Here is a 24,875-nt window from a genome sequence, read left to right on the forward strand (position 1 = left end):
GTTAAAATGGTGGACAGAAATGCCTCTGTGCATGATCAGCCTGTGCTATAAAGTTTTATAAATAATTTTTGGATGATGGTTTTAGTGTTTGCTTTTCTAAAGATTTTACTTGTGTATGAGCGTTTAGATTGCATGTGTGTCTGAGCATCACATGTGTGTGCTTCTGGAGACCAGGAGAGGCTACTGGAGTTACAAAGAGTGTGAAACACTATGTGTGTGGGTGCTGGAAACTCACCCCTGGTCCTCTTCTAGAGGACCTCGTAACCACTGAGCTATCTTGCCAGCCTTGTACCAAAAAGTTAGAGCTGAGAATAAAGGCCTGGATGTGATGAAGGTTTATTAACTCAGGCCTTACCTCTGAAGGCTCCTGCCTCTCGTATTCACAAACAGATGTCTTCTGGCTGGTGATCCTTGATCCGTTCTGCACACAGCACACGATGCCTACATGTAAGTGACCATGAGAGGCTATGCCTGGCACTTCATACTCTTCCCTCCCCTTCCCTCCCCTTCCCTTCCCTTCCCTTTTTTTTTTAAACCTTTTTATTGATTCTTTGTGAATTTCTCATCATGTACCTCAATCCCACTCATCTCCCTGTCCTTTTATCTGCTCTCCAACTATGCAACCTCCTCCCAAAAAGAAAACAGACAAACAAAAAATAAAAGAAAAACAAAGGAAAAATCATCTCACGATGTGTGTGGTAGCTACAGTGTGTCCAAACATCTTTCCTTGCCAATGTTCATGGGTCTGGTTTTGAGGCCTCTGGCTTCTGCCACGCTATCAATACTGGATCTGCTCTGGGATTCCTCTCAGTTGTCCTGTTGAAGTCTTGAGTATCAGAGATCCTGCAGGACCAGTTCTTCACTCCAGCAGTAAATAGATGGAGTAGATGTTGAGGTGGGCCAGCTCAAAAGCTCTGGATGTAGGTGTGGGTGGGGAGCTGAGTTTTTCTGCCCACCAGCACTCCTGTGCCCACAACACCAGGGCCAGCTCTCCTACTTTGCCTAGGCAAGGGGTGGGGCCAATTCTGCGCAGCCCTGGACACCAATACAATCTCAAGGGTTAGCCCAGACCTCAAATGTCTACGTGGCCTTTGGTAGTAACATAGGGCACAGACAAGGACACAGACCCCTGGCCCTCTTGGCAGCATGGACTGGGACGTCACCATGGCCTCAGGTGGCATCTCAGGTCACTCACATCAGGCTGCTCCTCACCACTTTCATGCCTCATGTCTTCAGATCTGCCTCTCTTTACAGTGTGCGAACCATTTTGATTCTTTTCCCCATCTCGCCATCACGTACTCAGACATTGTAGTGGCACCATAGAAGGGCTGGAACACAAGGCAGGTGTCTCCCCCTTGCCACACTGCATGGTGCTGAGCTGGCCTCCTCTCCTCTCCTCTCCTCTCCTCTCCTCTCCTCTCCTCTCCTCTGCTCTCCTCTCCTCTCTCCCTTCCCCTCCCCTCCTCCCCTCCCTTCCCCTTTCCTCTCTTCTTCTCCTCTCCTTTCTTTCCTTCCTCTTTTTCTTTCTTTCTCTCTCTCTCTCTCTCTCTCTTTCTTTCTTTCTTTCTTTCTTTCTCTCTCTCTCTCTCTCTCTTTCTTTCTCTCTCTCTCTCTCTCTCTCTCTCTCTTTCTTTCTTTCTTTCTTTCTCTTTCTTTTGTTCTTTGTTTTTGAGATAGGGTCTCACTGTGTAGCTGTGGTTGTCCTGGAACTCAATTATGTGGACCCAGACTGACCTCAGAAACCACAGATATCCAGTTGCCTCTGCTGGGATTAAAGGTGCACACCATTATGCCAGCTGACACATACTCTTGGGCTGTGGTGGTGGCCTCTTAACAGAGGCAACCACCCAGTATTGAGGCCAGCAATAGCTATCAAGTTGTGGAAAAGCCACCCTTTGGCAACGGCTTATCTGAACATCTGAAGAAAGCAGCTGACCAGCTGAAACAACTCCAGGGCAGAAAGAGAAGTGGAAATAGAGAAACCAGAAGTGAAAACTGGTAAAAGACTGTTAACCCCCCCTCCCGCCCCCAACAAAGGGAACATGCTAGCCCTCATCCTTAGAATCAGAGATGGAACAAATCCTCAGGCCGGAAGGTCTCAGACCCCAGGCTGAGAGCTGAGCAGGTTGCTTGTCGAGAGTTAAGGGTCCTGATGAAGGCCTGCATAGGGACTGTAACACTAGGACGGTCCGATCCTCAAGGCATAGACAGAGACTGACAATAGAGGGTGACACTTGCTGTTACTCACTGCTGCTCAGTGCGTGGGCCGAGGGAATGGAAACACGCTCTGCCAGCTGATGGTGATGTGTGTGGGAGAGAATCCACCCCGGAGCCTTGCACATACCAGACAAGGGTCCACTCCTCACTTAGTACTTAGTCTCAGAATCTATTCTTTTGTTGTTTTTAAAGTCAGGGTTTCTCTGTGTAGCCCTGGCTTTCCTGGAACTCAGCCACTGACCATACTGGCCACAAACTCAAGAGATCTGCCTGCCTCTGCTTCCTGAGTGTTAGGACTAGAGGTGTGCGCTACCACCTCATGGAAGAAGTTTTTTATATAAAATTTTTATTACTCCTTTTAGAACTTCAAGCAATGTACTTTGATCGTTTTCACTCCCTACTTCCCTGTGATCCACCTCCAACTCCCTTCACTAACTCTGTGTTCTCTTAATTTAAACAAATAAACGAACAAGCAAACAAACAAACCACTTTGTCCAGTTTGTGCTTCTCAAACACTTAACAGGTGAGGGGTCATTCACTGGAGAGTGGTTGACCTACCAGGGCCCATATCCTTAAAGAAAACAGTATCTCCTTCTTCCAGAAGCCATCATTGGGTCTTCAGTTAACAGGGGGTACACATGAATCCTTTGTCCCACCATGTTAGAATGTTGGTGGGTTTGGTTTTGTTCAGGTCTTGTACAGGCAACCACAGGTGCTCTGAGTTCACGAACGCAGTGTTCTTTTCATTTCCTGCAGACAGTTGTTTTGCTTCAGTCTTTCCTGATCTCAGGCTCTTTTTATTTATTTATTTATTTTTCTCCAGAAATAATGGTAACTCAATCTCTGGGCGCAACAACTAGAATCCTAATCTTGTAAGCCATGCTAAATCTGATTTCTCCAGTGGCAAATCTGCCAGGATTCATCATAAGCTGGGAAACACTAGTGGCTGCATCTTGTCTTTACGCTTGCCTCCTCCTCTCTACCCCTCTCCAACCCGGAAGTCCCTCCTACTCGCCCAGTGATTGGCTCCTTTATTCATTAGTGAACTGGTTCACAAGAAGTCACCTGAGTACTCCTTGTCCACAGCCCTTCCCAGGAGAGCAAAATTAGCACCAAAATACAAACAGCACCAGGCTCATCCACAGCAGTTCCTCCTTTTTGTTCTAATAAAAACAAAACCTTTCTCTCAAATGTAAATAGAGCACGACAATTACCATTTTGTAATTTATAAAGTACAAGATAGACCGTACACTCAGACCACCATTTATGTGATTAAGATAGAACTTTGTCATCTATCCTAAATTAAAAGACTTATAATTCTACACTTGACTTATGTCCTGGCTTTAAATTGTATTCCATCTGAAAATCATCCTCTCAAATCTGTTCTCTCAATGTAAATAGCCTGGGTTGGCTATGAGACTATAAGTAGTTTTTCAACCCTGTCAGAAATCCGAGAATGACCAACATTATCTGAAGACATAGGAAGCCTAACACAGCTTCCAGAGCTGAGACAAACTGAAGAGACAGCTGCCTACCTATACAGAGCCCCAGTAAGTCAGGACGTCAGAGCATCCATTTCCAGCCTTCGGGCCCAGGATCGTCTGACAGACCTTAGAGAAACAGGAATATTAAGGACTAGCCCATTCTGTCTCAGCAGAACTAAGCTGTCCTAACCTGTTAATTGTGTCCTTTCAAGAACAGTACAGGAGAGATAGGCAATTTTCTGCCTAGTGGCCACCTAGCCACAATGTACAGCCTCACCTGAAGGTAGAGATGCTCAGCTGCTTCTTTGAGCCCATGAATGGGAAGCATGCTCATGTTAGGAGCAGATTTGTCTCAACAACATGTTAATAAATAACATTAAATGTCACATTCTGTGGATTTCTGACATTTTTGAAAACCAATCTATCTATGTAAGGTAATCTGGTAAATTACTCTTAGCCATTTCTAATTAAATATCTGAAAATACTCTAACAATAAATTCAGAGCCATGACTTTGCTATTTGGTCCTTAACTCACAGGCTTAAACATCTCAGATCAGTTTATAACAAGAGTTATAAAAGGACTGGGTCCAAGCCCTGTACTTTTAAAATTTTTGCATCAATAGAAGAAATTTATACCAATGAAAACCTTGATTTTGCATCAAAATAAATTCCGTACCAAAATAAGAACTTATGACTTCAATTTAGTAACAATTGAAAAGATTTCTACCAAATGAGATTATGGCTACACAATTAATTTTAGCTATTTCCTCCCTGTTCCAGTTATGACCATTTCTACAATCTCTAGAAAGATAACCTATAATAACCTCCTCTGGAGACGACTCTTCATAACTTTTTTAAGCTGAAGATGGGCATGGAGATATTTTGAAGCGGGGGAAGGGTAGGGAAAATAGGGGAGTTGGTTGGCCTTAAGAAGGCCACACCAACAACTGATTTAGTCTCTGATGTCCGTGTCTTGACTGGATCCGGCTGAAAGTTCAAGACATCAGGAGATTAAGCAGGTCAGGTCAGCATGTCTGATGATGAGACTCACCAAGGCTGTATATTCTGTAATATACAAATATCAAAACAAAATCTTAGTATCATCAAGACAATTTTTTTTGTTTGATTCTCTGGAATCTAGTCCTCTGGGGGTCTCCCTTTGTCATGTCTGATCCATATTACTCTGGAAGGTGTAAAGACACTAATCACTTTTTCTAAACACAGAAAGACAAACCTTTCTCCCAAAATAGTATATCCTTCAGTCGGCAACCAGAAAAGCTGTGTCCTGCCCTCTCTTCCAGAAGAATAATAGGATCACAAAACTCAAAATCATACCCATTTTCAAAGGTAAAACAAACCAAAATAAATTAAGTAAACTAGAATACTGTCTCTGCCTATTCATAGGCCTTGTCTATTTTGCCATGCAGGATAAAACCCCAGGATTCTCGTGGAGCCCACATTAGACAGAATTTGAGTATCCTGTGAGGCATCTAAGCAATCTTCATACCATCTTACTGTTTGGCTCTTTGCCAAGAGCAGCCATCTTGTTAGACCATTTATCTGTTTGGCTTTCTGCCTGGAGGCACAGGCATATTTTATTAATATCTACATAATATCTATTTGTTGATCTCTCTACCTGGAGCCATAGACAATATTAATTAATACCTGTACCATAGCAGGCAATTATTATCAATGCCTCTCTACTAGGAGTCAGTGACTAATTTTTCCATCTTCTAGTTCTGAACTGTGGGTGAAATCCCCCATATGATTCGGACAGAATCTGTATATAAATCTATCTTAAAAACAAATAATCCCAATTTCAAATTCACAGTTCAATCCATTTCTGCCCTAAGAAGTAGGCAACTTCATTCTTCTGACTCAGAACAGCCTGCCCTCCCCACCGCAGGGGACCTCAGGGCCTGCAGTGTTTCAATTCCGGTGCTGGAGTCATGTGACTCAGCTCAGCTCTCACTTAAAAAAATAAATAAAATAAAACTCTTTCAGGGCTGGAGAGATGGCTCAGCGGTTAAGAGCACTGACTGCTATTCCGAAGGTCCTGAGTTCAAATCCCAGCAACCACATGGTGGCTCACAACCATCTATAATGAGATCTGATACCCTCTTCTGGTGTGTCTGAAAACAGCTACAGTGTACTTACATATAATAATAAATAGATCTTTAAAAAAAAAAACTCTTTCTGGCTGATAATCTTAAATTTCTAGTGTGTTCTTGCCACCTGTTGTGGGTAATATTCAAAAAGAACTTGCATGTTCCTGCATTTGTGCTCTCAACTCTCTGCCCTGAGGGTCTGGCCAGCCATGCACTGGGGGGCAATGACCGACCTGTTTTTATCTAGTGGAGACTCTGACTCAGAACTCCAAAATCTTTCCACCCAGCCTGCTAGGTTCCCACTGGCAGGCCGCTACCCCGCCAGCCCATGTACACATCAGGCAAACCTACTAGGCAAACCCCCATTTTGCTGCCTTACCTTTTTCTCTGGACCCCAGTCAAGTTGCTGCCGCAAGAAGAAAAACACCACACAAATTTAGTTTGGAAACAATGGTAACTCAATCTCTGGGCACAACATCTAGAATCCTAATCTTCTAAGCCATATTAAATCTAATTTCTCTGGTGGCAAATCCTAGTGGATTTGCTATAAGCTGGGATACACTAGTAGTTACATCTTGTCTTCATGCTATCCCTGTCCAAAAGAGACCTCAGACTTTTATAGTTTCATGGTCAGTAAATGACAGTTGTAATTTATATTGATTCTTCTTCAACTTGGCGACTAAGTCTGAGGACAGACTTTTTTTTTTTTTAATCCAGCATTTTGCTCAGATTAAAAGACTAACCTCCAGATTTCTGAGTTCGAGGCCAGCCTGGTCTACACAGTGAGTTCCAGGACAGCCAGGGCTATACAGAGAAACCCTGTCTCAAAAAAAAAAAAAAACAAAAAAAACAAAAAAAACCCCCAAAAAAACAAACAAACAAACAAACAAACAAAAACCAAAAAAAACCAAAACCGAATCCCAAAAACCAAAACCCCAAACCCAAAACCAAAAAAAAAAAAAAAAGAAAGAAAGAAAAAAAAAAAAAGACCAACCCCACAGTGCTCTCTGACCTTTTGAGAAACACTGCGGAGCCAGGAATGTCTTTTGTCCCACACAGTCCCTTCCGTCCTTTAGGAACTCCTCTCAGCATCTCAGATTCACCAAACTGCTTTTGACATAAAATGTCCAAACTAGGATAATCCAGCATTGAGTGTGGTTCGGGTGGAATATTCTGGCACTTTTGCCAAGAGACTAACTTCAAAGAGAGAAGCGTCAAGACCCTGCTGTCTCCATGCTCACGTTTGGCAAGCAGTGTTTCTCTGGTCCCAGCAACTCCGCCACTGCTGGGCCAGCTTTGTGGCCAGTTCTCAGGCAGAGAATCAGCTGAGGGACGCTCCAGGGAAACGCTGATGTCCGAAGGTCATCTGTATTTGTGTCTCCAAAAGGGTCCAGTCACACAGTCATCAGACACAAGCTCCCCCGGGGGGTGGGGGGTGGGGGGCGGGTAGCACAGGCAGTGCCGACTTCTTGTGTTCGCCACTGGGCTCATCAACCAGCTTGCGCGGCTGTCAGTCAACATCCCCGCCCCGCCCCGCCCCGCCCGTAGTCGGACCAATCGTAGCCGGGGGTCGGGGTTGAGGCGCCGTAGCGCGGTCAGGAAGCGAGGGAAAAAAGGCCTGGCCTGGAGGCCACAATTCAGAGCGTCCACATCCCGTGGGAGGGCGAGCGGCGAGCGAGACCGGAGACCCGGTGAGTGCGAGCTGCGACTGTGCGCGGGTCGGGGCGGAGCCTGTCCCGGGAGCGCCGGGTGCGGCGTGCCTCGTGCGCCCTGCAGCTGCAGAGCCCTGTGTTCCGCGCGCGGACCCCGGGTCCCTAACGTCCCCAGCCCGGTGTAGGGAGCTGCGGCCCCGGGAGTCCCAACTGCGTTCCAGAGCCCGGGAGCAGAGGCCCCGGCTGAAGACGCAGGCAGATCTTCAGCCCTGGGCTGCGGCTGCCAAGGTCCGGAAGATCCGAGTCGCTGCAGAGAGGATGCAGGGCGAGCCTGAACATCTCCATCCTCAGTTTCTCCACTTGCTGCAGCGCCGCAGCGCCTGGTAGCGAGCACCTCAGGTGACCTGCACCCGAGAGCGCAGCCAGGCCCCTGTACCCCCCACCCCCACCCCGTACTTCTTTTTCCCACACCTAGTATAGAGAGCTTGGCGACACTGCACTGAGTCCCTAACGCCAGTCTCATCGCTGTTGTGGCGCCAGCTGCTTCTTTTCTCGTTGTCTAGTCATACTTTGGACTCCCCAGGCCTTAATGAGCTGCAGTTTTGGAGGCATCAGAATAGTCGTGTAGGGAGGAACGGTGTGTGACAGTACTCTGTGGGATGTTGAGATCTTGTCTTGTGTTCTATCTCTTCTTGACTCAAGTTCAGAAGGGCAGTGATGCTAAGAGAGGCTGTGAGGCAGGATTTTGCAAAAATGTATATAAATTGTAATTTCCCCCTTGGTTTTTATCAACAAAAGATTGTTGCCATGTTTCCAATAGATAAAGAAATCACTGCCCTAGTGATTGTGCTCTCTTCCTATAGGCATTATTTGTCATTTGGAATATTAGGGTGTCTTTGAAGCTGGCAGGATGCCCGGACCCTCATGACTGTCTGACTCCTCTCAGGGGAGGGCACACTATACTTTAACCCAGCAGCGTGGGGCTCTGCCTGGGTTTCCCGTGTTCTTTCCATGTCTGTTATTTTGATCATTTCTTCTGGGTTGACAAAGTGCTGTAACTGAGAAACTGAGAATCTGTTACTGAGAAAGGAGCAGAAGGGATAGGTGACTGAAGAGGGAATGGCTGTCCCTAGTGCTCCAGAATCCAGTTGTTTTGAGAGATCATGGCAAGGCACAATTCAGAATTCCTTTTGGTACCACCAGCCCTTGCCAACAGAAGAAAGTAATATCCCCAGGCCACTCTATTTAGTGGTTCTTCTACTTGACCATATACTGTAGCTATCTGGGGATTTCAAGGGGTCTGAGCCTAAGCTGTAGACATACTAAAAGCAGCACCAGCAAAGGTGTTGACTTACTAAGGTGTAAAGAAAATTCATTTGCAGAGAGCAAAGGCGCAGGCGAAACACAAGCTGGAGTGTGATTCTACCTTGTGGCTCCTGGAGACCACACTCGGGCTGCTGGGCTTGTGAGAAAGCACCTTTACCTGCTGAGTCACCTCACTGGCCCGTTTTGTTGTTGTTGTTGTTGGTTTTTTTTTTTTTTACAGAATTATTATGTCTAATAAATGAAGAGCCTACCTTTACAAGATAGCAACAACGCTCGGCTTACACTAAACAGTGCTTTACCTGTTTCTATACCCTTGTCTTTCACTAAGGTCTATAACCATGTGTGTTTGATTTCCAGCCAAAGGCTACTGGAGCCATAGGTATTTAAAGAAGCCTTTATCGGCGCTGGCACATGTTTTATCAGACTGGAACCACTATTGGTGTCTGGTAGAGCTGACCCTTTCAGCTGGAGCCTATGAGGGAACAGGTCAGAGGCAGCAGAAACTGGAGTTGTATTGTTTTATCAGACTGGAACCACTATTGGTGTCTGGTAGAGCTGACCCTTTCAGCTGGAGCCTGTGAGGGAACAGGTCAGAGGCAGCAGAAACTGGAGTTGTACAAGTGGAGTTCTTTCCAACCCACCTCTAAACAATAAAGAGAGTAAATGTGATCAGGCTTTCTGGGGCAATGTCAGAATAACTGAGGAATGAAAACAGTAACAGTGCCCAGCAGTGGTGGCGCACGCCTTTAATCCCAGCACTTGGGAGGCAGAGGCAGGCAGATTTCTGAGTTTGAGGCCAGCCTGGTCTAAAGAGTGAGTTCCAGGTCAGCCAGGGCTACACAGAGAGACCCTGTCTCGAAAAACACCCCCCCTCCCACCCCCACCCCTGCCCCCTCCCACCCCCCCACCCCTACAAAGAAAAACAAACAAACAAAAAGAAAAAGAAAAAGAAAACAGTAACAATAGCGGGTATAGAAAATATCCAGTAAAATAACAGGGGAGGGTAGGAGGTGGCTCAGCGGGGAAGATCAGTGTTCTAAGTTCAGTTTCCAGGCCCCCATGGTAGGAGAGAACTGTTTTAAGTTGCCCTCTGACATCCACATGTGTGTGTACTGTGGTATACGTACACACACACACACACACACACACACACACACACACACACACACAGAGGTAAATTATAAAAATAATATAAAAATTTAAGTAATGATAACGTAGATGAATCGGGATTGCCTACTCATCCTGAATTCAGAAGATGTTGTCAACTTGTCTGCATTTCAGTGTAATATGATAAGAAAAGAAGATAAAATGTATACATAAACATTGTCAGGGTTTCCATTGCTATGAAGAGACATCATGACCAAGGCAACTTAACACTTATTTTTAAAAAAGATTTATTTATTTATTATATGTAAGTACACCATAGCTGTCTTTAGACACTCCAGAAGAAGGAGTCAGATCTTGTTATGGATGGTTGGGAGTCACCATGTGGTTGCTGGGAATTGAACTCAGGACCTTCAGAAGAGCAGTCAGTGTTCTTAACTGCTGAGCCATCTCTCCAGCCCCCAAGGCAACTCTTTAAAGGACAACATATAATTGGGGCTGGCTTACAGGTTTAGAGGTTCAGTCCATTATCATCAAGGTGGGAGGTTGGCAGAGTCCAGGTGAACATGGGGCTGGAGGAGCCGACAGTTCTAGGTCTTGATCCAAAGACAAATAGGAGAAAACTGACTCCCGTGTGGCTAGGAGGAGGGTCTCAAAGCCCACCCCCACTGTGACACACCTCCTCCAAGTCTGCACCTCCTAATAATGGCACTCCCCGGGCCATGCATATTCAGATGGCGGTTCTTGTCTAAGCTGTAGACACACTGAAGAGGTGTTGGCTTACTAAGGTAAAAAGAAAACCAATTTGCAGAGAGCAACCGCAAAACCCAAACACAAGCTGGTGTGTGAGTCAAGATGTCCCTTAACAGGAACCCTTGTCCCATAGCACACCTTTTGGAAATGGAAGCAGATAATTCCTCTTTACGTGTCCTTTGGCAGAAATGTACAGGAGGGAGAGAGAGAGAGAGAGAGAGCAAGAGCGAGAGAGAGTATGTGACTGTATGACTAGAAATGACAGAACTCTTGCCGTCTTTTAAGACCTTTTCCCGAAAAGTTTAATAACTGAGTAAATTGTTTAACATGCTTCCAGTTCCTACACATCTGGGGTTTAAAGCCATATATATTATCATGTGTATATACTTTAATTTTTGTTTTACAGAAAGTAACAAAATATCCTTACATTAAAACAAAGAACTAATCCATTCTTAAATCAGGAATTCCCATGGTTTACAAGAAAAAAAAGGTTCTCTACAGAAATTACTATATTTTCCAGTGAATTTATATATATATAATATGAATATACAAATATATTATTTAATATACATACATATATACACACACACATATATTTTAGAAAGAAAGAGATCAGATCAAATGTTTTTTGTTTTTTTTTCTTTTGGAGAAACTTGTATATTATTCTGTCTACTTTTCTATAAAAATAAGATGTGCAGCTATCTGTTCACTGCTATAATACAAGACATTACTGCAACCTCATAAATGATATTATCAGAGTGAGGAAATAACTGAAATCATTACTGATTAGAAATACCCCACTCCCTAAACCCAACAGCAGGAACAACAACATAAAACCATCAACTGGAAAGAACATTTTGAATTTGCTCCAAGACGCCAGTCCTTCATTTATAAACATCTGTGAAAGAAGAATCAGGATCTCTTACAAAGTCTTCAAGCTGTCTCCCCACCCCACCCCGCTTCAGGGTGAGTGTCTTTCTTCCTCTGTCCTGTCACTGCTGAAGGAGAACAGGGACCACCAGTTGGGGGAACTGTAAACCAAAGGCTGGCTTATGTCTTGCTGTGGAGACTGGTAGTAGTCTGACTTTCCTGTGGGTCATGGTGGTTTGCACAGTGTTCTGCATGGAACTCTTTATAAAAACATGAGGCCTCCTTCTAATACTCTTTATATATAATGGATATTATAATGCTGTATAACTCAAGCTATAAGGGAAGCAAGGTGATTTTACTTAGTTAAACTCTTGAAATTTGGGCCTGGAGAGATGGCTCGGTGATTAAGATCACTGGCTGCTCATCCCAAGGATCCAGGTTCAATTCCCAGCACCCACATGGCAGCTCACGACTGTCTGTAACTCCAGTTCTAGGGGATCTGATGCCCTCACGTGATGACAAAACACCAAAGTACATACAATAAAAATAAAAACATTGGGGTGCATGATGTAAAACTCACAAAGGATCAATTAAAAAAATACTCTAGAAGTTTAATGTTTACTTTTATTTCACAATGACTGAGTCTGAAAACTTTTTTTTCTGTTGAAAGTTATAAGGTATATAGTTATAAAGTAACTATTGCATCTCTGCATAGAGTTGAAAACGGAAACTGAAGCAATTATCTAGAGATAAGACATTACTGTCCCCAGGAGATAAGAGATTACTGTCTCCAGGCCCTTTCCTCTGTTTTTGTGACTGGACCTTGGAAAAAGCCATGAAAGGAAATGGACTTCTTCTGTTGCAGTTGGTGAGAATTTCACTTCTTTTGTTTATTGTGCAAAACCTGCCTCTTGAATCAGTGCCGTCTCTCCTCTACAGAACTCTTGAGATGTCGGGCAGAACAGAAGCAAATTACACTGAATGCTCGTCCACAGCTCGCAACAAAGACATGGAGCTTTGAAGGTCAGAGTAGCGTGGTGTCGGCCATGGGTCATCAAGACACAGCCGGACAATGTGGACCAATTTCTTCAAACTACGAGTCTTCTGCTATCTGTTTGTGGTGCTAATGGTGGTGGTGTTGGTCATCAATGTCACTCAGGTCGAGGTGAGTGCTCACATCTGGCGATTTGCAGTCAGCTATTAGAGGAGTACTCAGCAGACTTTTTTCTCTGAGGGAATGAAACTTGTTTCACTGGGGCTGGCACTCCCTGTGGCCAGTGGGGGAAAACGCTGAAGTTTTTTCTAAGTCTTTAGGGGCTGGAGAGAAAGAAAAGGAAAGAGAGAAAATTCACACACACACACACACACACACACACACACACACACACACACACACTCTGAGTGGATGAAACAAAGCAAGTTCCAGTAACTTCACGCATACAAACACATACATACATACATACATACATACATACATACATACACACACTGAATGGATGGAACAAAGTTCCAAGAAGCAAGCATTTCACACATGCGCGTGCGCGCGTGTGTGTGTGTGTGTGTGTGTGTGTGTGTGTCTGTCTGTGTCTGTATGTGTACAGACACACAGTTGGTGAATGGAGCAAGCTCCAACACACACTTTATTTTTTCTTCCATAGCTTACATATCCCAGCAAAATCTCTCAAACAGTATAGAACTACAATGTGATTGCATTCTATTTTGCTTTTACCAAGTGACTATAAAACAACAGAATGTTCCCCACATACCTTTGCATGAGAAACCATTACAGGGTACAGATAAAGAACACAACTTGTTCCCAAGGACCCATGAGCGTTCGTAACTAAGCAACTTGTTATAGATTAACAAAGTGTGAGCAAGCAAGGGAGTTTTCTTAGCCAGGTTCTCTTCCTGTCAGGCAGCAATCTGCAGTTACAATGAAAGGAATAATTATTTTATTATTTATCTTTAGAAGTTATCTTATAAAAATCTTAAAAGAATCACAAATCTTAACTGTCATATAAAAACAACCAGTCATATCTACTTTCAATCCTCAGAGTGCGTATTTTCTCATCAGCAATTCTTATTAAAGCAGATCAGGAGGCGGAGGGCAAACATGGCTACAAGAAATCAATCAGCAGCAGTGCAGCCTCAGTGACAGTCACGGCTGCCAGGGCTGCCGTTGTTCTTGGTCCCTCAATTTAAAAATCCCTAGCTTAAAGGATTATTAAGAGTCTTCTTTTCTGAACTTCACATTGTTCCCTAAGATTTTCTACATCAGAGCCATTAGCAAAAACATTTCTTCTTTTTTTTTTTTGGATTTGTTTTTTTTTTTTCAAGACAGGGTTTCTCTGTATAGCCCTAGCTGTCCTGGAACTCACTCTGTAGACCAGGCTGGCCTCGAACTCAGAAATCCGCCTGCCTCTGCCACCCAGAGTGCTGGGATTACAGGCGTGCGCCACCACACTCAGCAGCAAAACCATTTCAACTTAGCCCCACCAACAATTCTATTCCACACCCCCCACCCTTGCTTTCTAAGGGTGGCAGTCATTGCTAACAATCTATTTCCCTAAATTCTTTCTTAGGGTGTGACTGAGTCATTCGTTAGTCTGTTCCAGTAGCAGTGCCTGAAAAAGATCTAACATTATTCCTGTGAGTGCCAGAGATGCTGCCCAGTGAAGGGCTGGAAGCCCCCTTAGAGTTTTCCTACAGTGTTTAGATTAAGAGAAATTTGAGGACAGCCAAGAGAACAAAATTCTAATAGCTTGTAGTCCTCAGGACAGTCCTTGGGCCATGCTAATCCTGTCTTGTGCCACATTCCATGAATTCTAAAGCCCTTCGCTGTTTCTCCTACACAGCCCTTGGTAGGAAACTAATCAGAATATATTGTATGAAAAAAAATGTTTTCATTTGATTTTTGTTTGTTTTCCCGAGACAGGGTTTCTCTGTGTATCTATCCCTAGCTGTCCTGGAACTCACTATGTAGACTAGCCTGGCCTCGAACTTACAGAGATTCCCCTGCTTCTGCCTCCCCAGTGCTGGGGGTTAAAGGTGTGAATAACTACCACCCAACCTGTTTTCAGTAAAAGCAAAAAAAAAAAAAAATTCCTTCCAATCACAAATAATAATCATGATGTAGACTGGCAGAGCTTGTGACTGTGCTGAAAAGAAAGGAAATTGGAGGTCTCCCTTCCCCCCACCCGCTTAGCCACAACCTAAGCTGCCTCCAGCTAGCTCCAGGCAGGCAGACCCCAGCTGGTTAGCTTGACTATACTAACTCCCGCTTTTGCATTCCAAACCGCGAAACCATAGTTTCTAAGGTCTCAGTCACAGACAACTGCTCTAACCAACCCTTGCACCTGACACTGGAGCAGCGTTGGTGGGGCATCGGGGCAAAAGCCAAACAACAGAAAGCCTTCTCCTTCCCATGGAGAGCAAGGCGAGTGGGCACCTTATGGCTGCTTTAGAGTACGGAAGATTGGCTTCCTGAAGGAGGGGACCGTGTGGCCTGGCCACAGGCCGAAGGACAGTGGTAGAAGAGGAAGTTGGTAAGTCTGTTTTGAAGACCTCTGTGGAGCTGACGGGCAGAGGACATGTCTTCCTGATCCCCTCACTGGTGCCCGAGAGACACTAGGAATCCCCCTCTTCCCAACTCCCTCTGCAGGACAAACACCATCAAATTTTTGGGGCAATTTCTACAGAAAATATGTGGTGCTTTTTTTATGATGCAAGTCTTAACGAAGCAAGGCCATTTCTTTACTTGCTTATTATTAGTTATTAGCACAAGAATTTCTAGAGGCAAAGCCGTAGGTTTTTTCCTCTCTTCAGCTGGAAATTGCTTTGTGTTGTGTAGCAGGACACCTACTCTTACAATGAAATGGACACCGAGTCCTTTAGTTCTTTTGTAAGTCCAGGAAGTGATTCTGTTGAAGATTAAAGCATAAAGTTCTAGTAGTTGATTCCTTTCGTGTGCTTTACACTGATCATGTTTTGCTGTAGAGAAGGTGTGGTCAACACTGCACCCGACAGTGCCTTTCATCCGAGTGTAAGTATACAAATAGGTATCGAGATAACATAATGGAACATACAACACCTTTTTATTATTGATAAATCTGTGTGTGTGAGTGTGTGTGTGTGTGTGTGTGTGTGTGCATACATGTGTGTGTGTATGTATGCGCGCATGTGTGTGTGTTTGTGTATGTGTGTGTGCGCGCGTACATGTGTGTGTGTATGTATGCACGCATGTGCGTGTGTGTGTTTGTGTATGTGTGTGTTTGTGTTTGTGTGTGTGTGTGTGTGTGTGTGTGAATGCTGCTTGCCACAGCATGCATGCTGATGTCAGGGGACAGTATTGGATATTGCCCCTCATTTTCCACTTTGATGTATTTAGCACGACTTTGCTTTTTAGTAGTATTCATCTTGTGTGTGGCTCTGCATTCCAGTCTTTTAGCAGGTTCTTTCTTTTTGACTGCCTTTGACATTTCTTGTGGTTTAGGTTTCTTGGTGATAAATGTGTTCAATTTTGGAAAAAATATTCTATATAGCCTTTAAAATATTCATTAGCTTTGGTTTTACCATAGTTTTAGGCTTATAGAAAAATAATCTACTAGAAGTAGAGATCTTATGTCGTCCTTCCTCATCCCAGTTCTCTATTACTAAAGTCTGACGTAGTATGATTATTTTAATGTTATTTTGTATTTTATTTCCCCCCCCCAACACTTTCCCAACCACAGCTGTTTTATGACATCAGCTTCATTGCAGAGCTAGGCCACAGTTATTTAACATCCAGTTGATGGATGTTATTTTCAAGGACAGTGTAGTAGTCAGGATTCCCTAGAGGAACAGACGTGATAGAACAAATGAGTATATATTATATATGTAAATATGTACATGTATACTGTGTATGGCCTGAATTTAGTTCTCAGAGTTCAAATTGTGGAAGAAGAGAACCGGCTTCCACAAGTTGTCCTCTGACTTCCACATGTTCACTGTGGCATGTGTACCCATACACATAAACATGTGCATGCGCACACACATGCACACACACAAGCATAGATATATGGAGATTTATTGGAGTGTTTTATAGGCTGTGGTCTGTCTAGTCTAACAATGGCTATCTCCCAACAGAAAGACCAAGAGCCCAGTCAGTAGTTGTTCAGTTCATGGACATATCAGCGGGTTTCTGCCTATATTGGAATCCTAAAGAAGCACCTTCTAATACCAGTGAAGGAATACCTCAGCATCAGGAGATTGAGAGCAAGCAGGCAAAAATCAAAAGTTCCTTGTTCCAAGTTCTTTTATGCAGGCTGCTACCAGAAAGTATGACCCACATTTAGTATGGGGTCTCCTGACATTAAATGCTTCAAATGTAGGGTAGGTTTTTTTCACCTCAAATAATCCAATCAGGAACATGCCTCACAGATGTGCTCAGCCCATTGGGTTTTAATTGTTTCCAGAAGGTAGTCAAGGTGAACACCAAGATTGGGCATCACAGACAGAAATAGCCTTGGAACAGTGGCACACATTTTTAGATTTATTTTATGCTAATATGTTTTAGGTGTGTGTGTGTGTGTGTGTGTGTGTGTGTGTGTGTGTGTGTGTGTGTGTGTGAATGGTGCCCAGGAGAGGATGTGTGGTCCCCTGGAACTGGAGTTATATAGAGTTTGATTCCCACTTGAGTGTTGGGAATCAAATCTGAGTCCTCTAAAAAAAGCTGGAAGTGCTTTTAACCTCTGATTCATCTCTCTAGGCCCTTAAAAAGAAAAGTTTCCAGTCCTCTTCCATGGTGGAAGGGAGGTAAGAGCGACTTATAAGGATAAACAAATCAATCCTCTGATTTTTACTTTTTACTTTTACTTTTGTTCCTTTTACTGGGAACGTGAAACAGGGAAGAATCATAAGTCAAAACACTGTTGATCCTTCTGCACTTATAATTAGTAAGAGCCTGAATAGAACCTGATGGGGAGTCTCTGGTTAGGAGTCAAGGATAAAAATTCAGAAGAACATGGACAAACATAAGAGAAGAGGAGCCGGGCGGTGGTGGTGCACGCCTGTAATCCTAGCACTCTGGGAGGCAGAGGCAGGCGGATTTCTGAGTTCGAGGCCAACCTGGTCTACAGAGTGAGTTCCAGGACAGCCAGGGCTATACAGAGAAACCCTGTCTCCAAAAAAACTAAATCCAACAAAACAAAACAAAACAAACAAACAAACAAACAAACAAAACAAACAAAACCAAAACAACATCAAAAAAACCCCCAAAAAAACAAAGAGAAGAGGAACAGCTTAAAGATGGGTAGCCAACATGGAAGCCAAGAATGAGGAATCCTGGGAACCAAAGGGGAAAGTGGCTGGAAGGGGTTTAGACAGAGTAGATAATGAGAGAAAGTCAATGTGCCTCTGGCAGAACGGCAGCGTCTCCATTGCTTAAACCTTCACAAAAAGTTCACCATAGGTCTTGCCTGTATCCTGGGTACCTGGGGGGAGAACGTGACATCATGGAGCGGCCTCTTACACACTGAGCACACTGTAGAAAACAAACAGCTGAAGAGGAAAGAACGCTGAGGAAAATACAAGTGGAGAACTGAACAGAAATTGGAGGCAGAGGAGATGAGTCACCAGAGATCCTGGGTTTGAGGTCTCAAGGAGTCTTGCAGTAGAGAATTGTTCAGTTTCTATGAGGCTTTCTGTTGTTGAAATCGGGCTTTAATCCAAGGTGATCTGATAGGATGCAGGGGTTATTTAAACTTTTTGTATCCATTGAGACTTGCTTTGTGACTGAGTATATGGTCAGTTTTAGAGAATGTTTGGTAAGGTGGTGCTGAGAAGAAAGTATTTTCTTTCTTTCTTTATTTTTTCTTTCTTTCTTTCTTTTTTCTTTCTTTCTTTATTTTTTCTTTCTTTCTTTATTTTTTCTTTCTTTCTTTCTTTCTTTCTTTCTTTCTTTCTTTCTTTCTTTCTTTCTTTCTTTCTTTCTTTCTTTCTTTTCTTTCTTTCTTTTTTTTTTTTTTTTGAGACAGGGTTTCTCTGTGTAGCCCTGACTGTCCTGGAACCCACTCTTTAGACCAGGCTGGCCTCAAACTCAGAAATCCGCCTGCCTCTGCTTCCCAAGTGCTGGGATTAAAGGCATGTGCCACCACTGCCCGGCTAGAATATTCTGTTGATAACTGTTAGGTCCATTTGGTTCCTCGTCTTAGATCCGGTAGTTCTTTGTTTAGTTTTTGTCCAGATGACCTGTCCTTTGGTGAGAGTGGGCCATTGAAGTCTTCTACTACTTAAAGTGTGAGTTAAGCTTTAATGTTTCCTTTATGAACATGGGAGCACTTGCATAGGCATTAAGAACTGAAACATCATCTTGGTGGATTTTTTATTTTTTAATGGGTTGGATCTAATGTTACTTATGTTGATTCGGTCCCTAAAATTACACTGGAATCTGCACATCTACATGTAGGATGCTGAGGGTCCATGCTCCCAGTTGCGTTGGTAAATAAAGTTGCCAGTGGTAAATGACTAGGCAGGGAGACAGAGGCAGGGATTTTAGGAATCCCGGGCAAGGAACACAGGAGAGAGGGAAGGAGGGAGGGAGGGAGGGGAGAGGGAGAGAGGGGGAGAGGGGGAGAGGGAGAGGGAGAGTTAGAACTGCCATGCTGGGGAAGGAGAAGGAAGGTCCAGGCCTGAGAAGTCTAAGACAGAGAGACTGGCAACATGTAAGAACAGGCCAGAGGGGAATATAGGTTTTAGAAAGTAGTAATTGAGGAATATTGGAGAGGAGAGTGGCCCAGCCATTGAGCTGATTAAGACATATTAAATATAAGGCTGTGTGTAGTGTGTATGTGTGTGTGTGTGTTTCTTTAGTTTAGGGAACTCAGAACATTAGGGTGGGTTCCGTGCTGTTGCCTCCGGGGCAATTTGAATAACTTTAATTTTGGTTTGAAGTCTATTTTGTTAGATATTATTATGGCTACACCAGCTTGTTTCTTGGGTCCATTTGCTTGGAAAATCTTTTTCCAATCCTTTACTCTACGGCAATGTCTATCTTTGATGTTGAATTATGTTTCTTGTATGCAGCAGAATGATAGGTCCTGTTTTTGCATCCATTCTGTTAGCCTATGTCTTTTTATTAGGAAATAGATTTATTATTAGATCTATAGAGTTGAGAGTTAATGACTAATGATTGTTAATTCCTGGTGTTTTGTTGTTGTTGATGGTGGTGGTTGTGTGTGTGTGTGTGTGTTTCCCTTTTGGTTTTGCTTGTGTAAGATTATCTATTTTCTGTGTTTTCATGTGTGTAGTTAACCTTCTTTGGTTGGAGTTTTCCTTCTAATACCTTCTGTAGGGCTGGAATTTGTCATAGAATATCTTCTTTCTCCATCTATGCTGATTGAACATATTTCTGGGTATACTAGTCTGTGCTGGCATCTGTTGTCCCTTAGAATCTGCAGGATATCTGTCCAGGTCCTTAAGGCTTTTGAGAAGTTGAGAAGTCAGGAGTAATTAGAATAGGTCTGCCTCATTTATGTTACTTGGTCTTTCAGTTTTTAATATTCTTCCTTTATTCTGTATGTCTAGTGTTTTGATCATTATGTAGTAGGGGATTTTCTTTTCTGGTCCAATTTAGTGTTCTGTATTCAGTGTTCTTGTATTTAGTGTTCAGCTTCTTGTGGTTTTTTTAGGCATTGCCTTGTTTAGATTAGGAAATTGTTTTTTCTATGACTTTATTGAAAATATTTTCTTGGCCTTTGAGATGCATTCTTCTCCTTTTCCCATTCCTATTGTTCTTAGGTTTGGTCTTTTCATAGTGACCCAGATTTCCTGGATGTTTTGTGTCAGGTATTTTTTTAGATTTTCTTTAACCAAAGTCATCACATTGCAGCTTCAACACCTGAGATTCTCTTTGCCACCTTTTGTATTCTGGTGCTGATGCTGTGTCTGCAGTTCCTGCTGTCTAACCTAGATCTTTTCCATTTCTGGAATTCCTTTAATTTTGTTATTTCTTTATCACTTCTATTTGGGCAGTTTTATTAATTTTCTTCTTTCTTCTCTTTGTTTTGTTTTGTTTTGGCTTTCTTTAAGGGATTTATTCAATTCCTCCATTTTTTTGTTCGTCTTTTCCTCCATTTCTTTAAGGGATTGATAATGGATTATTCTTAATATAAATGTGGATAGTGAATTAATCTGACAGCTGTATTTCTTTACCTTATGCTAGTCTCCAATAACTGCACAGAGAAACCAAGATTTATTTAAAACTTCACCTCAGTAGCTGAGCAATTAAATGATCTTTCCTTACCTTCTATGCTCATCTGGTTACTTCCTGGCCCCATCTCATGATACTTGAATATTGTTATCAATCTGCTCCTTCCATGACTCCAGCTCCTCTGTCCTCGTCTCCTCGTCTTGATAGCACACATCCTACCTTATTCTCTATTCTGCCCAGCCAATGTCTAATCAGCGTTTATTGACAAGGCCGGGAATAAATGGTAAGAGTTGTTCACCCAAACTTGAAACAGGAGATTCTTGTTATTAGCAATGCCATGTCTGGATTGAAACAAGATTTGGGAGCAGAGAAATCAGCATTTTCATAACCCAAGGGTAAACTTTACACAGCATGCAAAACATTATTCCTACAAAGGATTTATTCCCTTTTTAAAGGACCTCTATTATTTTCATAAAGTTGGTTTTAAGGTCATTTTTCTTGTGCTTCAGCTGGGTTGGAATATTCAGGGTGTGCTGTAGTAGAATGTCTGGATTCTGGTGGCACCATATTGGCCTGGTTGCTCTTGATTCTGTTCTTATTCTGCCATCTAGCCATATGGGTTTGAAGTGATTATGGGTCTAGGTGTTGATTTCTGAGTTCGTCTTAGTTGGATGGGTATTTTGTCCCTTGGTTTCTGTTTCCTGTTTGGTTTTCTGGCCAGAGTGGCCTGTGACTGAGTACAGGGTCTTCACTTGAGTTGAGGACTATACTTCTGATGGCTACTTTCTCTCCAGTCTTGATCAGTTGTAACTTTCTTGGCGTTTCAGTGGTTCCTCTGAAGATTTTTGTGGAAATGGCTAGACCTGGAATCAAGATCTTCTTTGGCCTCCCCGACCCCAGTATTCTATAGTGAAGTCTTGACTTCCCATGTGATGACATTTGACCCCAATATTCTAATGGTGAAGCCCTGACCTCCCATGCGATGACGTTTGGGGTGGGGCATTGGAAAGAAAGGTAATTTTGTCATTTGTTGTAAATGGTCCTTTTAAGACTAATGCTCTTTTGGGGAAAGGAAAAGAGGGTAGTTATGGAATGGTTGAGCCCGTAAGCTGTAACCCACGGGCATTACAGTTTCTCACAGGTGCTCATTAGTACTCTGCTGGATACTCCAGTCTTTGGATAGCATATTTATTGTTCTGAAACTATTACTTTATCTTGTAAATTCTGGTCATCTGGCCTCAAATTGTGTGTGTGTGTGTGTGTGTGTGTGTGTGTGTGTGGTGTATGAGGTCATGAACAGCTTTTGGGAGTCTGTTTTCTCTTTGTTTGGAAGCAGTCTCTCCTGCTTCTGTCCTTCTCTCTGTACTCCTGGCTAGCTGCCCAGTGAGCTTGTGGCACTTTTTTGCTACCTCCACGTTCCATCCCACCATGGTGAGTTTACAGTTATTATCACTACATTTTTTACGTGGGTCCTAGGGATCAAGTTTAGGTTCTTCAGGCTTTTGTGGTAAGTGATTTCTTTTTCATTCATCCATCTCCTCAGCCTCTGCTTGGCCTTTTAAAGCAACACTCTTCACTTCTATCTCTTTGACTTAGCCAGTTCCGCCCTTTTCCTCCTTGTATGGCAGCCTGGAACCTCTCACGTGCAAAACATAAGGTAACTATGAGGATCACGGTGCTTCTTTACAGCCTCATGTTCAATGCCTGGAAAAGCCATAATTTAATGAATCTGAGCTCTGTAAATGTAAGTTGCTTCAGTTAACTGTTTCTTTGTTGTTGTTGTTGTTGTTGTTGTTGTTGTTGTTGGTTTTTTTCTTTTTTTTGGTTTTTGTTTTTTTCGAGACAGGGTTTCTCTGTATAGCCCTGGCTATCCTGGAACTCACTCTGTAGACCAGGCTGACCTGGAACTCAGAAATCCGCCTGTTTCTGCCTCCCAGAGTACTGGATTACAGGCGTGTGCTACCACCTCCCGGCTCTGTTAACTATTTCTAATAGCCAGTTTGGAGGCAGAAGTCCAAGAAACTTCAGTCTGAGGTAGGCAAGAAATAAAACTGGAGAAGAAGAGGAAAGAGCAGCATGGAGCCCAGGTGGTGCACAGGACCCAGGGTGGGGTGGGGTGCACGCCTCTTGTGGGTGTTCTCGTTATCTGATCACTTGTGACGTAGTGGGAGCCATATGCCTTTCTGTCGTGGAAGAGGACAAGGTATCGTGATGCAGAGGTCTGTGCTGCTGAAGAGTCGGGTATTAGGAATGCTTGCTTATGGAGCACGTGGAGGGAGGTAGCAGGAGGATGGAGTCCTGAAGGTCTGTGTCTGTGAAAGAAGAGGTCGTGGGATGGAGCCCGCCCTGCAGGACTCCAGAGAGGAACAGATTTTAACACCTTCAGGTTGGCGTACTTCTGCCGTGTTAGTTTTTAACTACATTAAACATCATGAACATAACAATAGAGAGAATGGATAGTCTATATAGTTCTTGGACAGATGAGGAAGAGAGGAGAGGGAGACAGGGAAGGAGACAGCCAGACAAGCAGACTGAGAAGGATATTATAGGCAGAAAAACGTGTTAGGAAAGTCCCTTTCAGTCCTGTTGCATTCTTGGATGAGTGCTACTTAGAAGCTCTCGTTATCTGAATGAATAGCACTGAATGATGAGGAAGAAGAGATGTGCCAGGAAACAGTGAGGAAAGACAGTCCCCATGCTGGAGACAGTGAGGGAGTCTTTGGTGGAGTCGGGTAAATGGTTTCCTTTTGAAAGAAGGGGTCACAGGATCCGGGGCAGGTAACGGCTATGAGTTTCCGATGCTTCTGTTTGACATGATGAGTGTGGGGTGAGACCGCAAAACCTCTGAAGTTTGGCAGTCTCGCAGCCCTTAATCCCATTAACATTTCTGTTTCTAGACCCTGACTAGGTTCTTCATGAAGTTAACATATTTAATAACTATCTAAAGTGTACAGGGTCAACTTTAATTAAAAAGGTAATGTGAGTTGGAATGTACGGGGTTCCTAAGGCAAGAGTGCAGGGAGGTTGGTCGCCAGTGGTGCACTCCTTTGATGCCGGCAGCGCTTGGGAGGCAGTGGCTGGGAGGTCTTTGAATTTGCGGCCAAGCCTGGTCTATGTAATGAGTTCCAAGTTAGTCCAGGCTGCACGGAGAAACCCTGACTCGAAAGACCAAACCCCCTGCCCCCCAAAGTGCAGGGAGATTTATTTCTCTGATAAACTCATTTGAGCATGGCCTTATTTTATAGATATTTTATGTATTTTTTACAATATCAATCATATGGCTTTTAAGTTTTTAGTTTCTTCTTAGCTTACAAAGCGTTAGACTTTACTATGGTATTTCCTAAATGATAATTGATGCGGCTGTTTTTATCCCGTTTCTTCCCCATCCCCTTGGTTCTCCCTTGGTTCTTCACTGCCCACCAGACTTCCATGTGCTTTCGTGTCCCCAGAGCCTCTCATTCTCTTGTTGGTTCGTAGTCTAGATCCACTCTCACAACCCCTTATTTGCATACACACAGATGCTAAATGTTAGGACCTGCATATGAGAGAGAATATGTGCGTATTGCTTTTCTGAGACTGGATCACCTTGCTTGATATTCCAGCTGCATTCGTTTCCAACAAATTTTTAAAAGATTTATTTTAAAACTTAAGTGTATACGTGTGACTGTGTATGTACTAGTGAGTCCAGGAGGTAATGGCTTCCCCTGGGCTGTTGTGGGCTGTCCATTGTGGGGTCTAAGAACCGAACTTGGATCCTTTTAACTTTTGAGTCGTCTTTCTGCTCCAATTCCGTTTTTCTGTTGTATATTTGGATTGCGGAACAATTTGTAAGACAAATACTTTTATTTTTTAAATGTGCATTATTAAAATGTTCTAAGTAGCTGGGCAGTGGTAGCACACGCCTTTAATCCCAGCACTTGGGAGGCAGAGGCAGGTGGATTTCTGAGTTTGAGGCCAGCCTGGTCTACAAAGTGAGTTCCAGGACAGCCAGGGCTATATACATAGAGAAACCCTGTCTCAAAAAACAAAAACAAACAAACAAACAAACAAACAAACCCCCTCAAAATTAAAATGTTCTAAGTAAAAAAAAAAAAACAAAAACTAAGTGAATTTCGATCGTATGTATTTGTTATATTTTTTCTATTAATTCATCAGTTGTTGGGCATGATGGATG

At 43.2% G+C, this 24,875-nt stretch overlaps 1 protein-coding gene and 1 long non-coding RNA gene across 5 annotated transcripts in view; one reads left to right on the plus strand and one right to left on the minus strand.

The window, feature by feature from the left end:
- Positions 1-4,541: 4,541 nt before the first annotated feature.
- Positions 4,542-7,380, minus strand: LOC127665776 (uncharacterized). Its single transcript, XR_007973503.1, has 3 exons — positions 6,822-7,380; positions 6,189-6,215; positions 4,542-4,766 (listed from the first exon to the last, which is right to left on the minus strand). It is a non-coding gene; the product is annotated as an uncharacterized LOC127665776 (long non-coding RNA).
- Positions 7,381-7,395: 15 nt separating this feature from the next.
- Positions 7,396-24,875, plus strand: part of Nxpe3 (neurexophilin and PC-esterase domain family member 3) — a 47,857-nt gene continuing 30,377 nt past the window's right edge. Inside the window, exons 1-3 of one of the 4 annotated variants that reach the window (XM_052158303.1) lie at positions 7,396-7,500; positions 11,462-11,610; positions 12,454-12,679. In XM_052158303.1, coding sequence (XP_052014263.1) covers positions 12,587-12,679 — 93 coding nt within the window. In that variant the 5' untranslated portion in view covers positions 7,396-7,500; positions 11,462-11,610; positions 12,454-12,586. Of the gene's footprint in view, positions 7,501-7,620; positions 7,861-11,461; positions 11,611-12,453; positions 12,680-24,875 lie in introns of those variants that run through there. The other 3 variants (XM_052158306.1, XM_052158305.1, XM_052158307.1) reach the window with 3 other exon arrangements.

This window comes from Apodemus sylvaticus, chromosome 15, assembly GCF_947179515.1.
Source record: "Apodemus sylvaticus chromosome 15, mApoSyl1.1, whole genome shotgun sequence".
NCBI classification, from domain to species: domain Eukaryota; kingdom Metazoa; phylum Chordata; class Mammalia; order Rodentia; family Muridae; genus Apodemus; species Apodemus sylvaticus.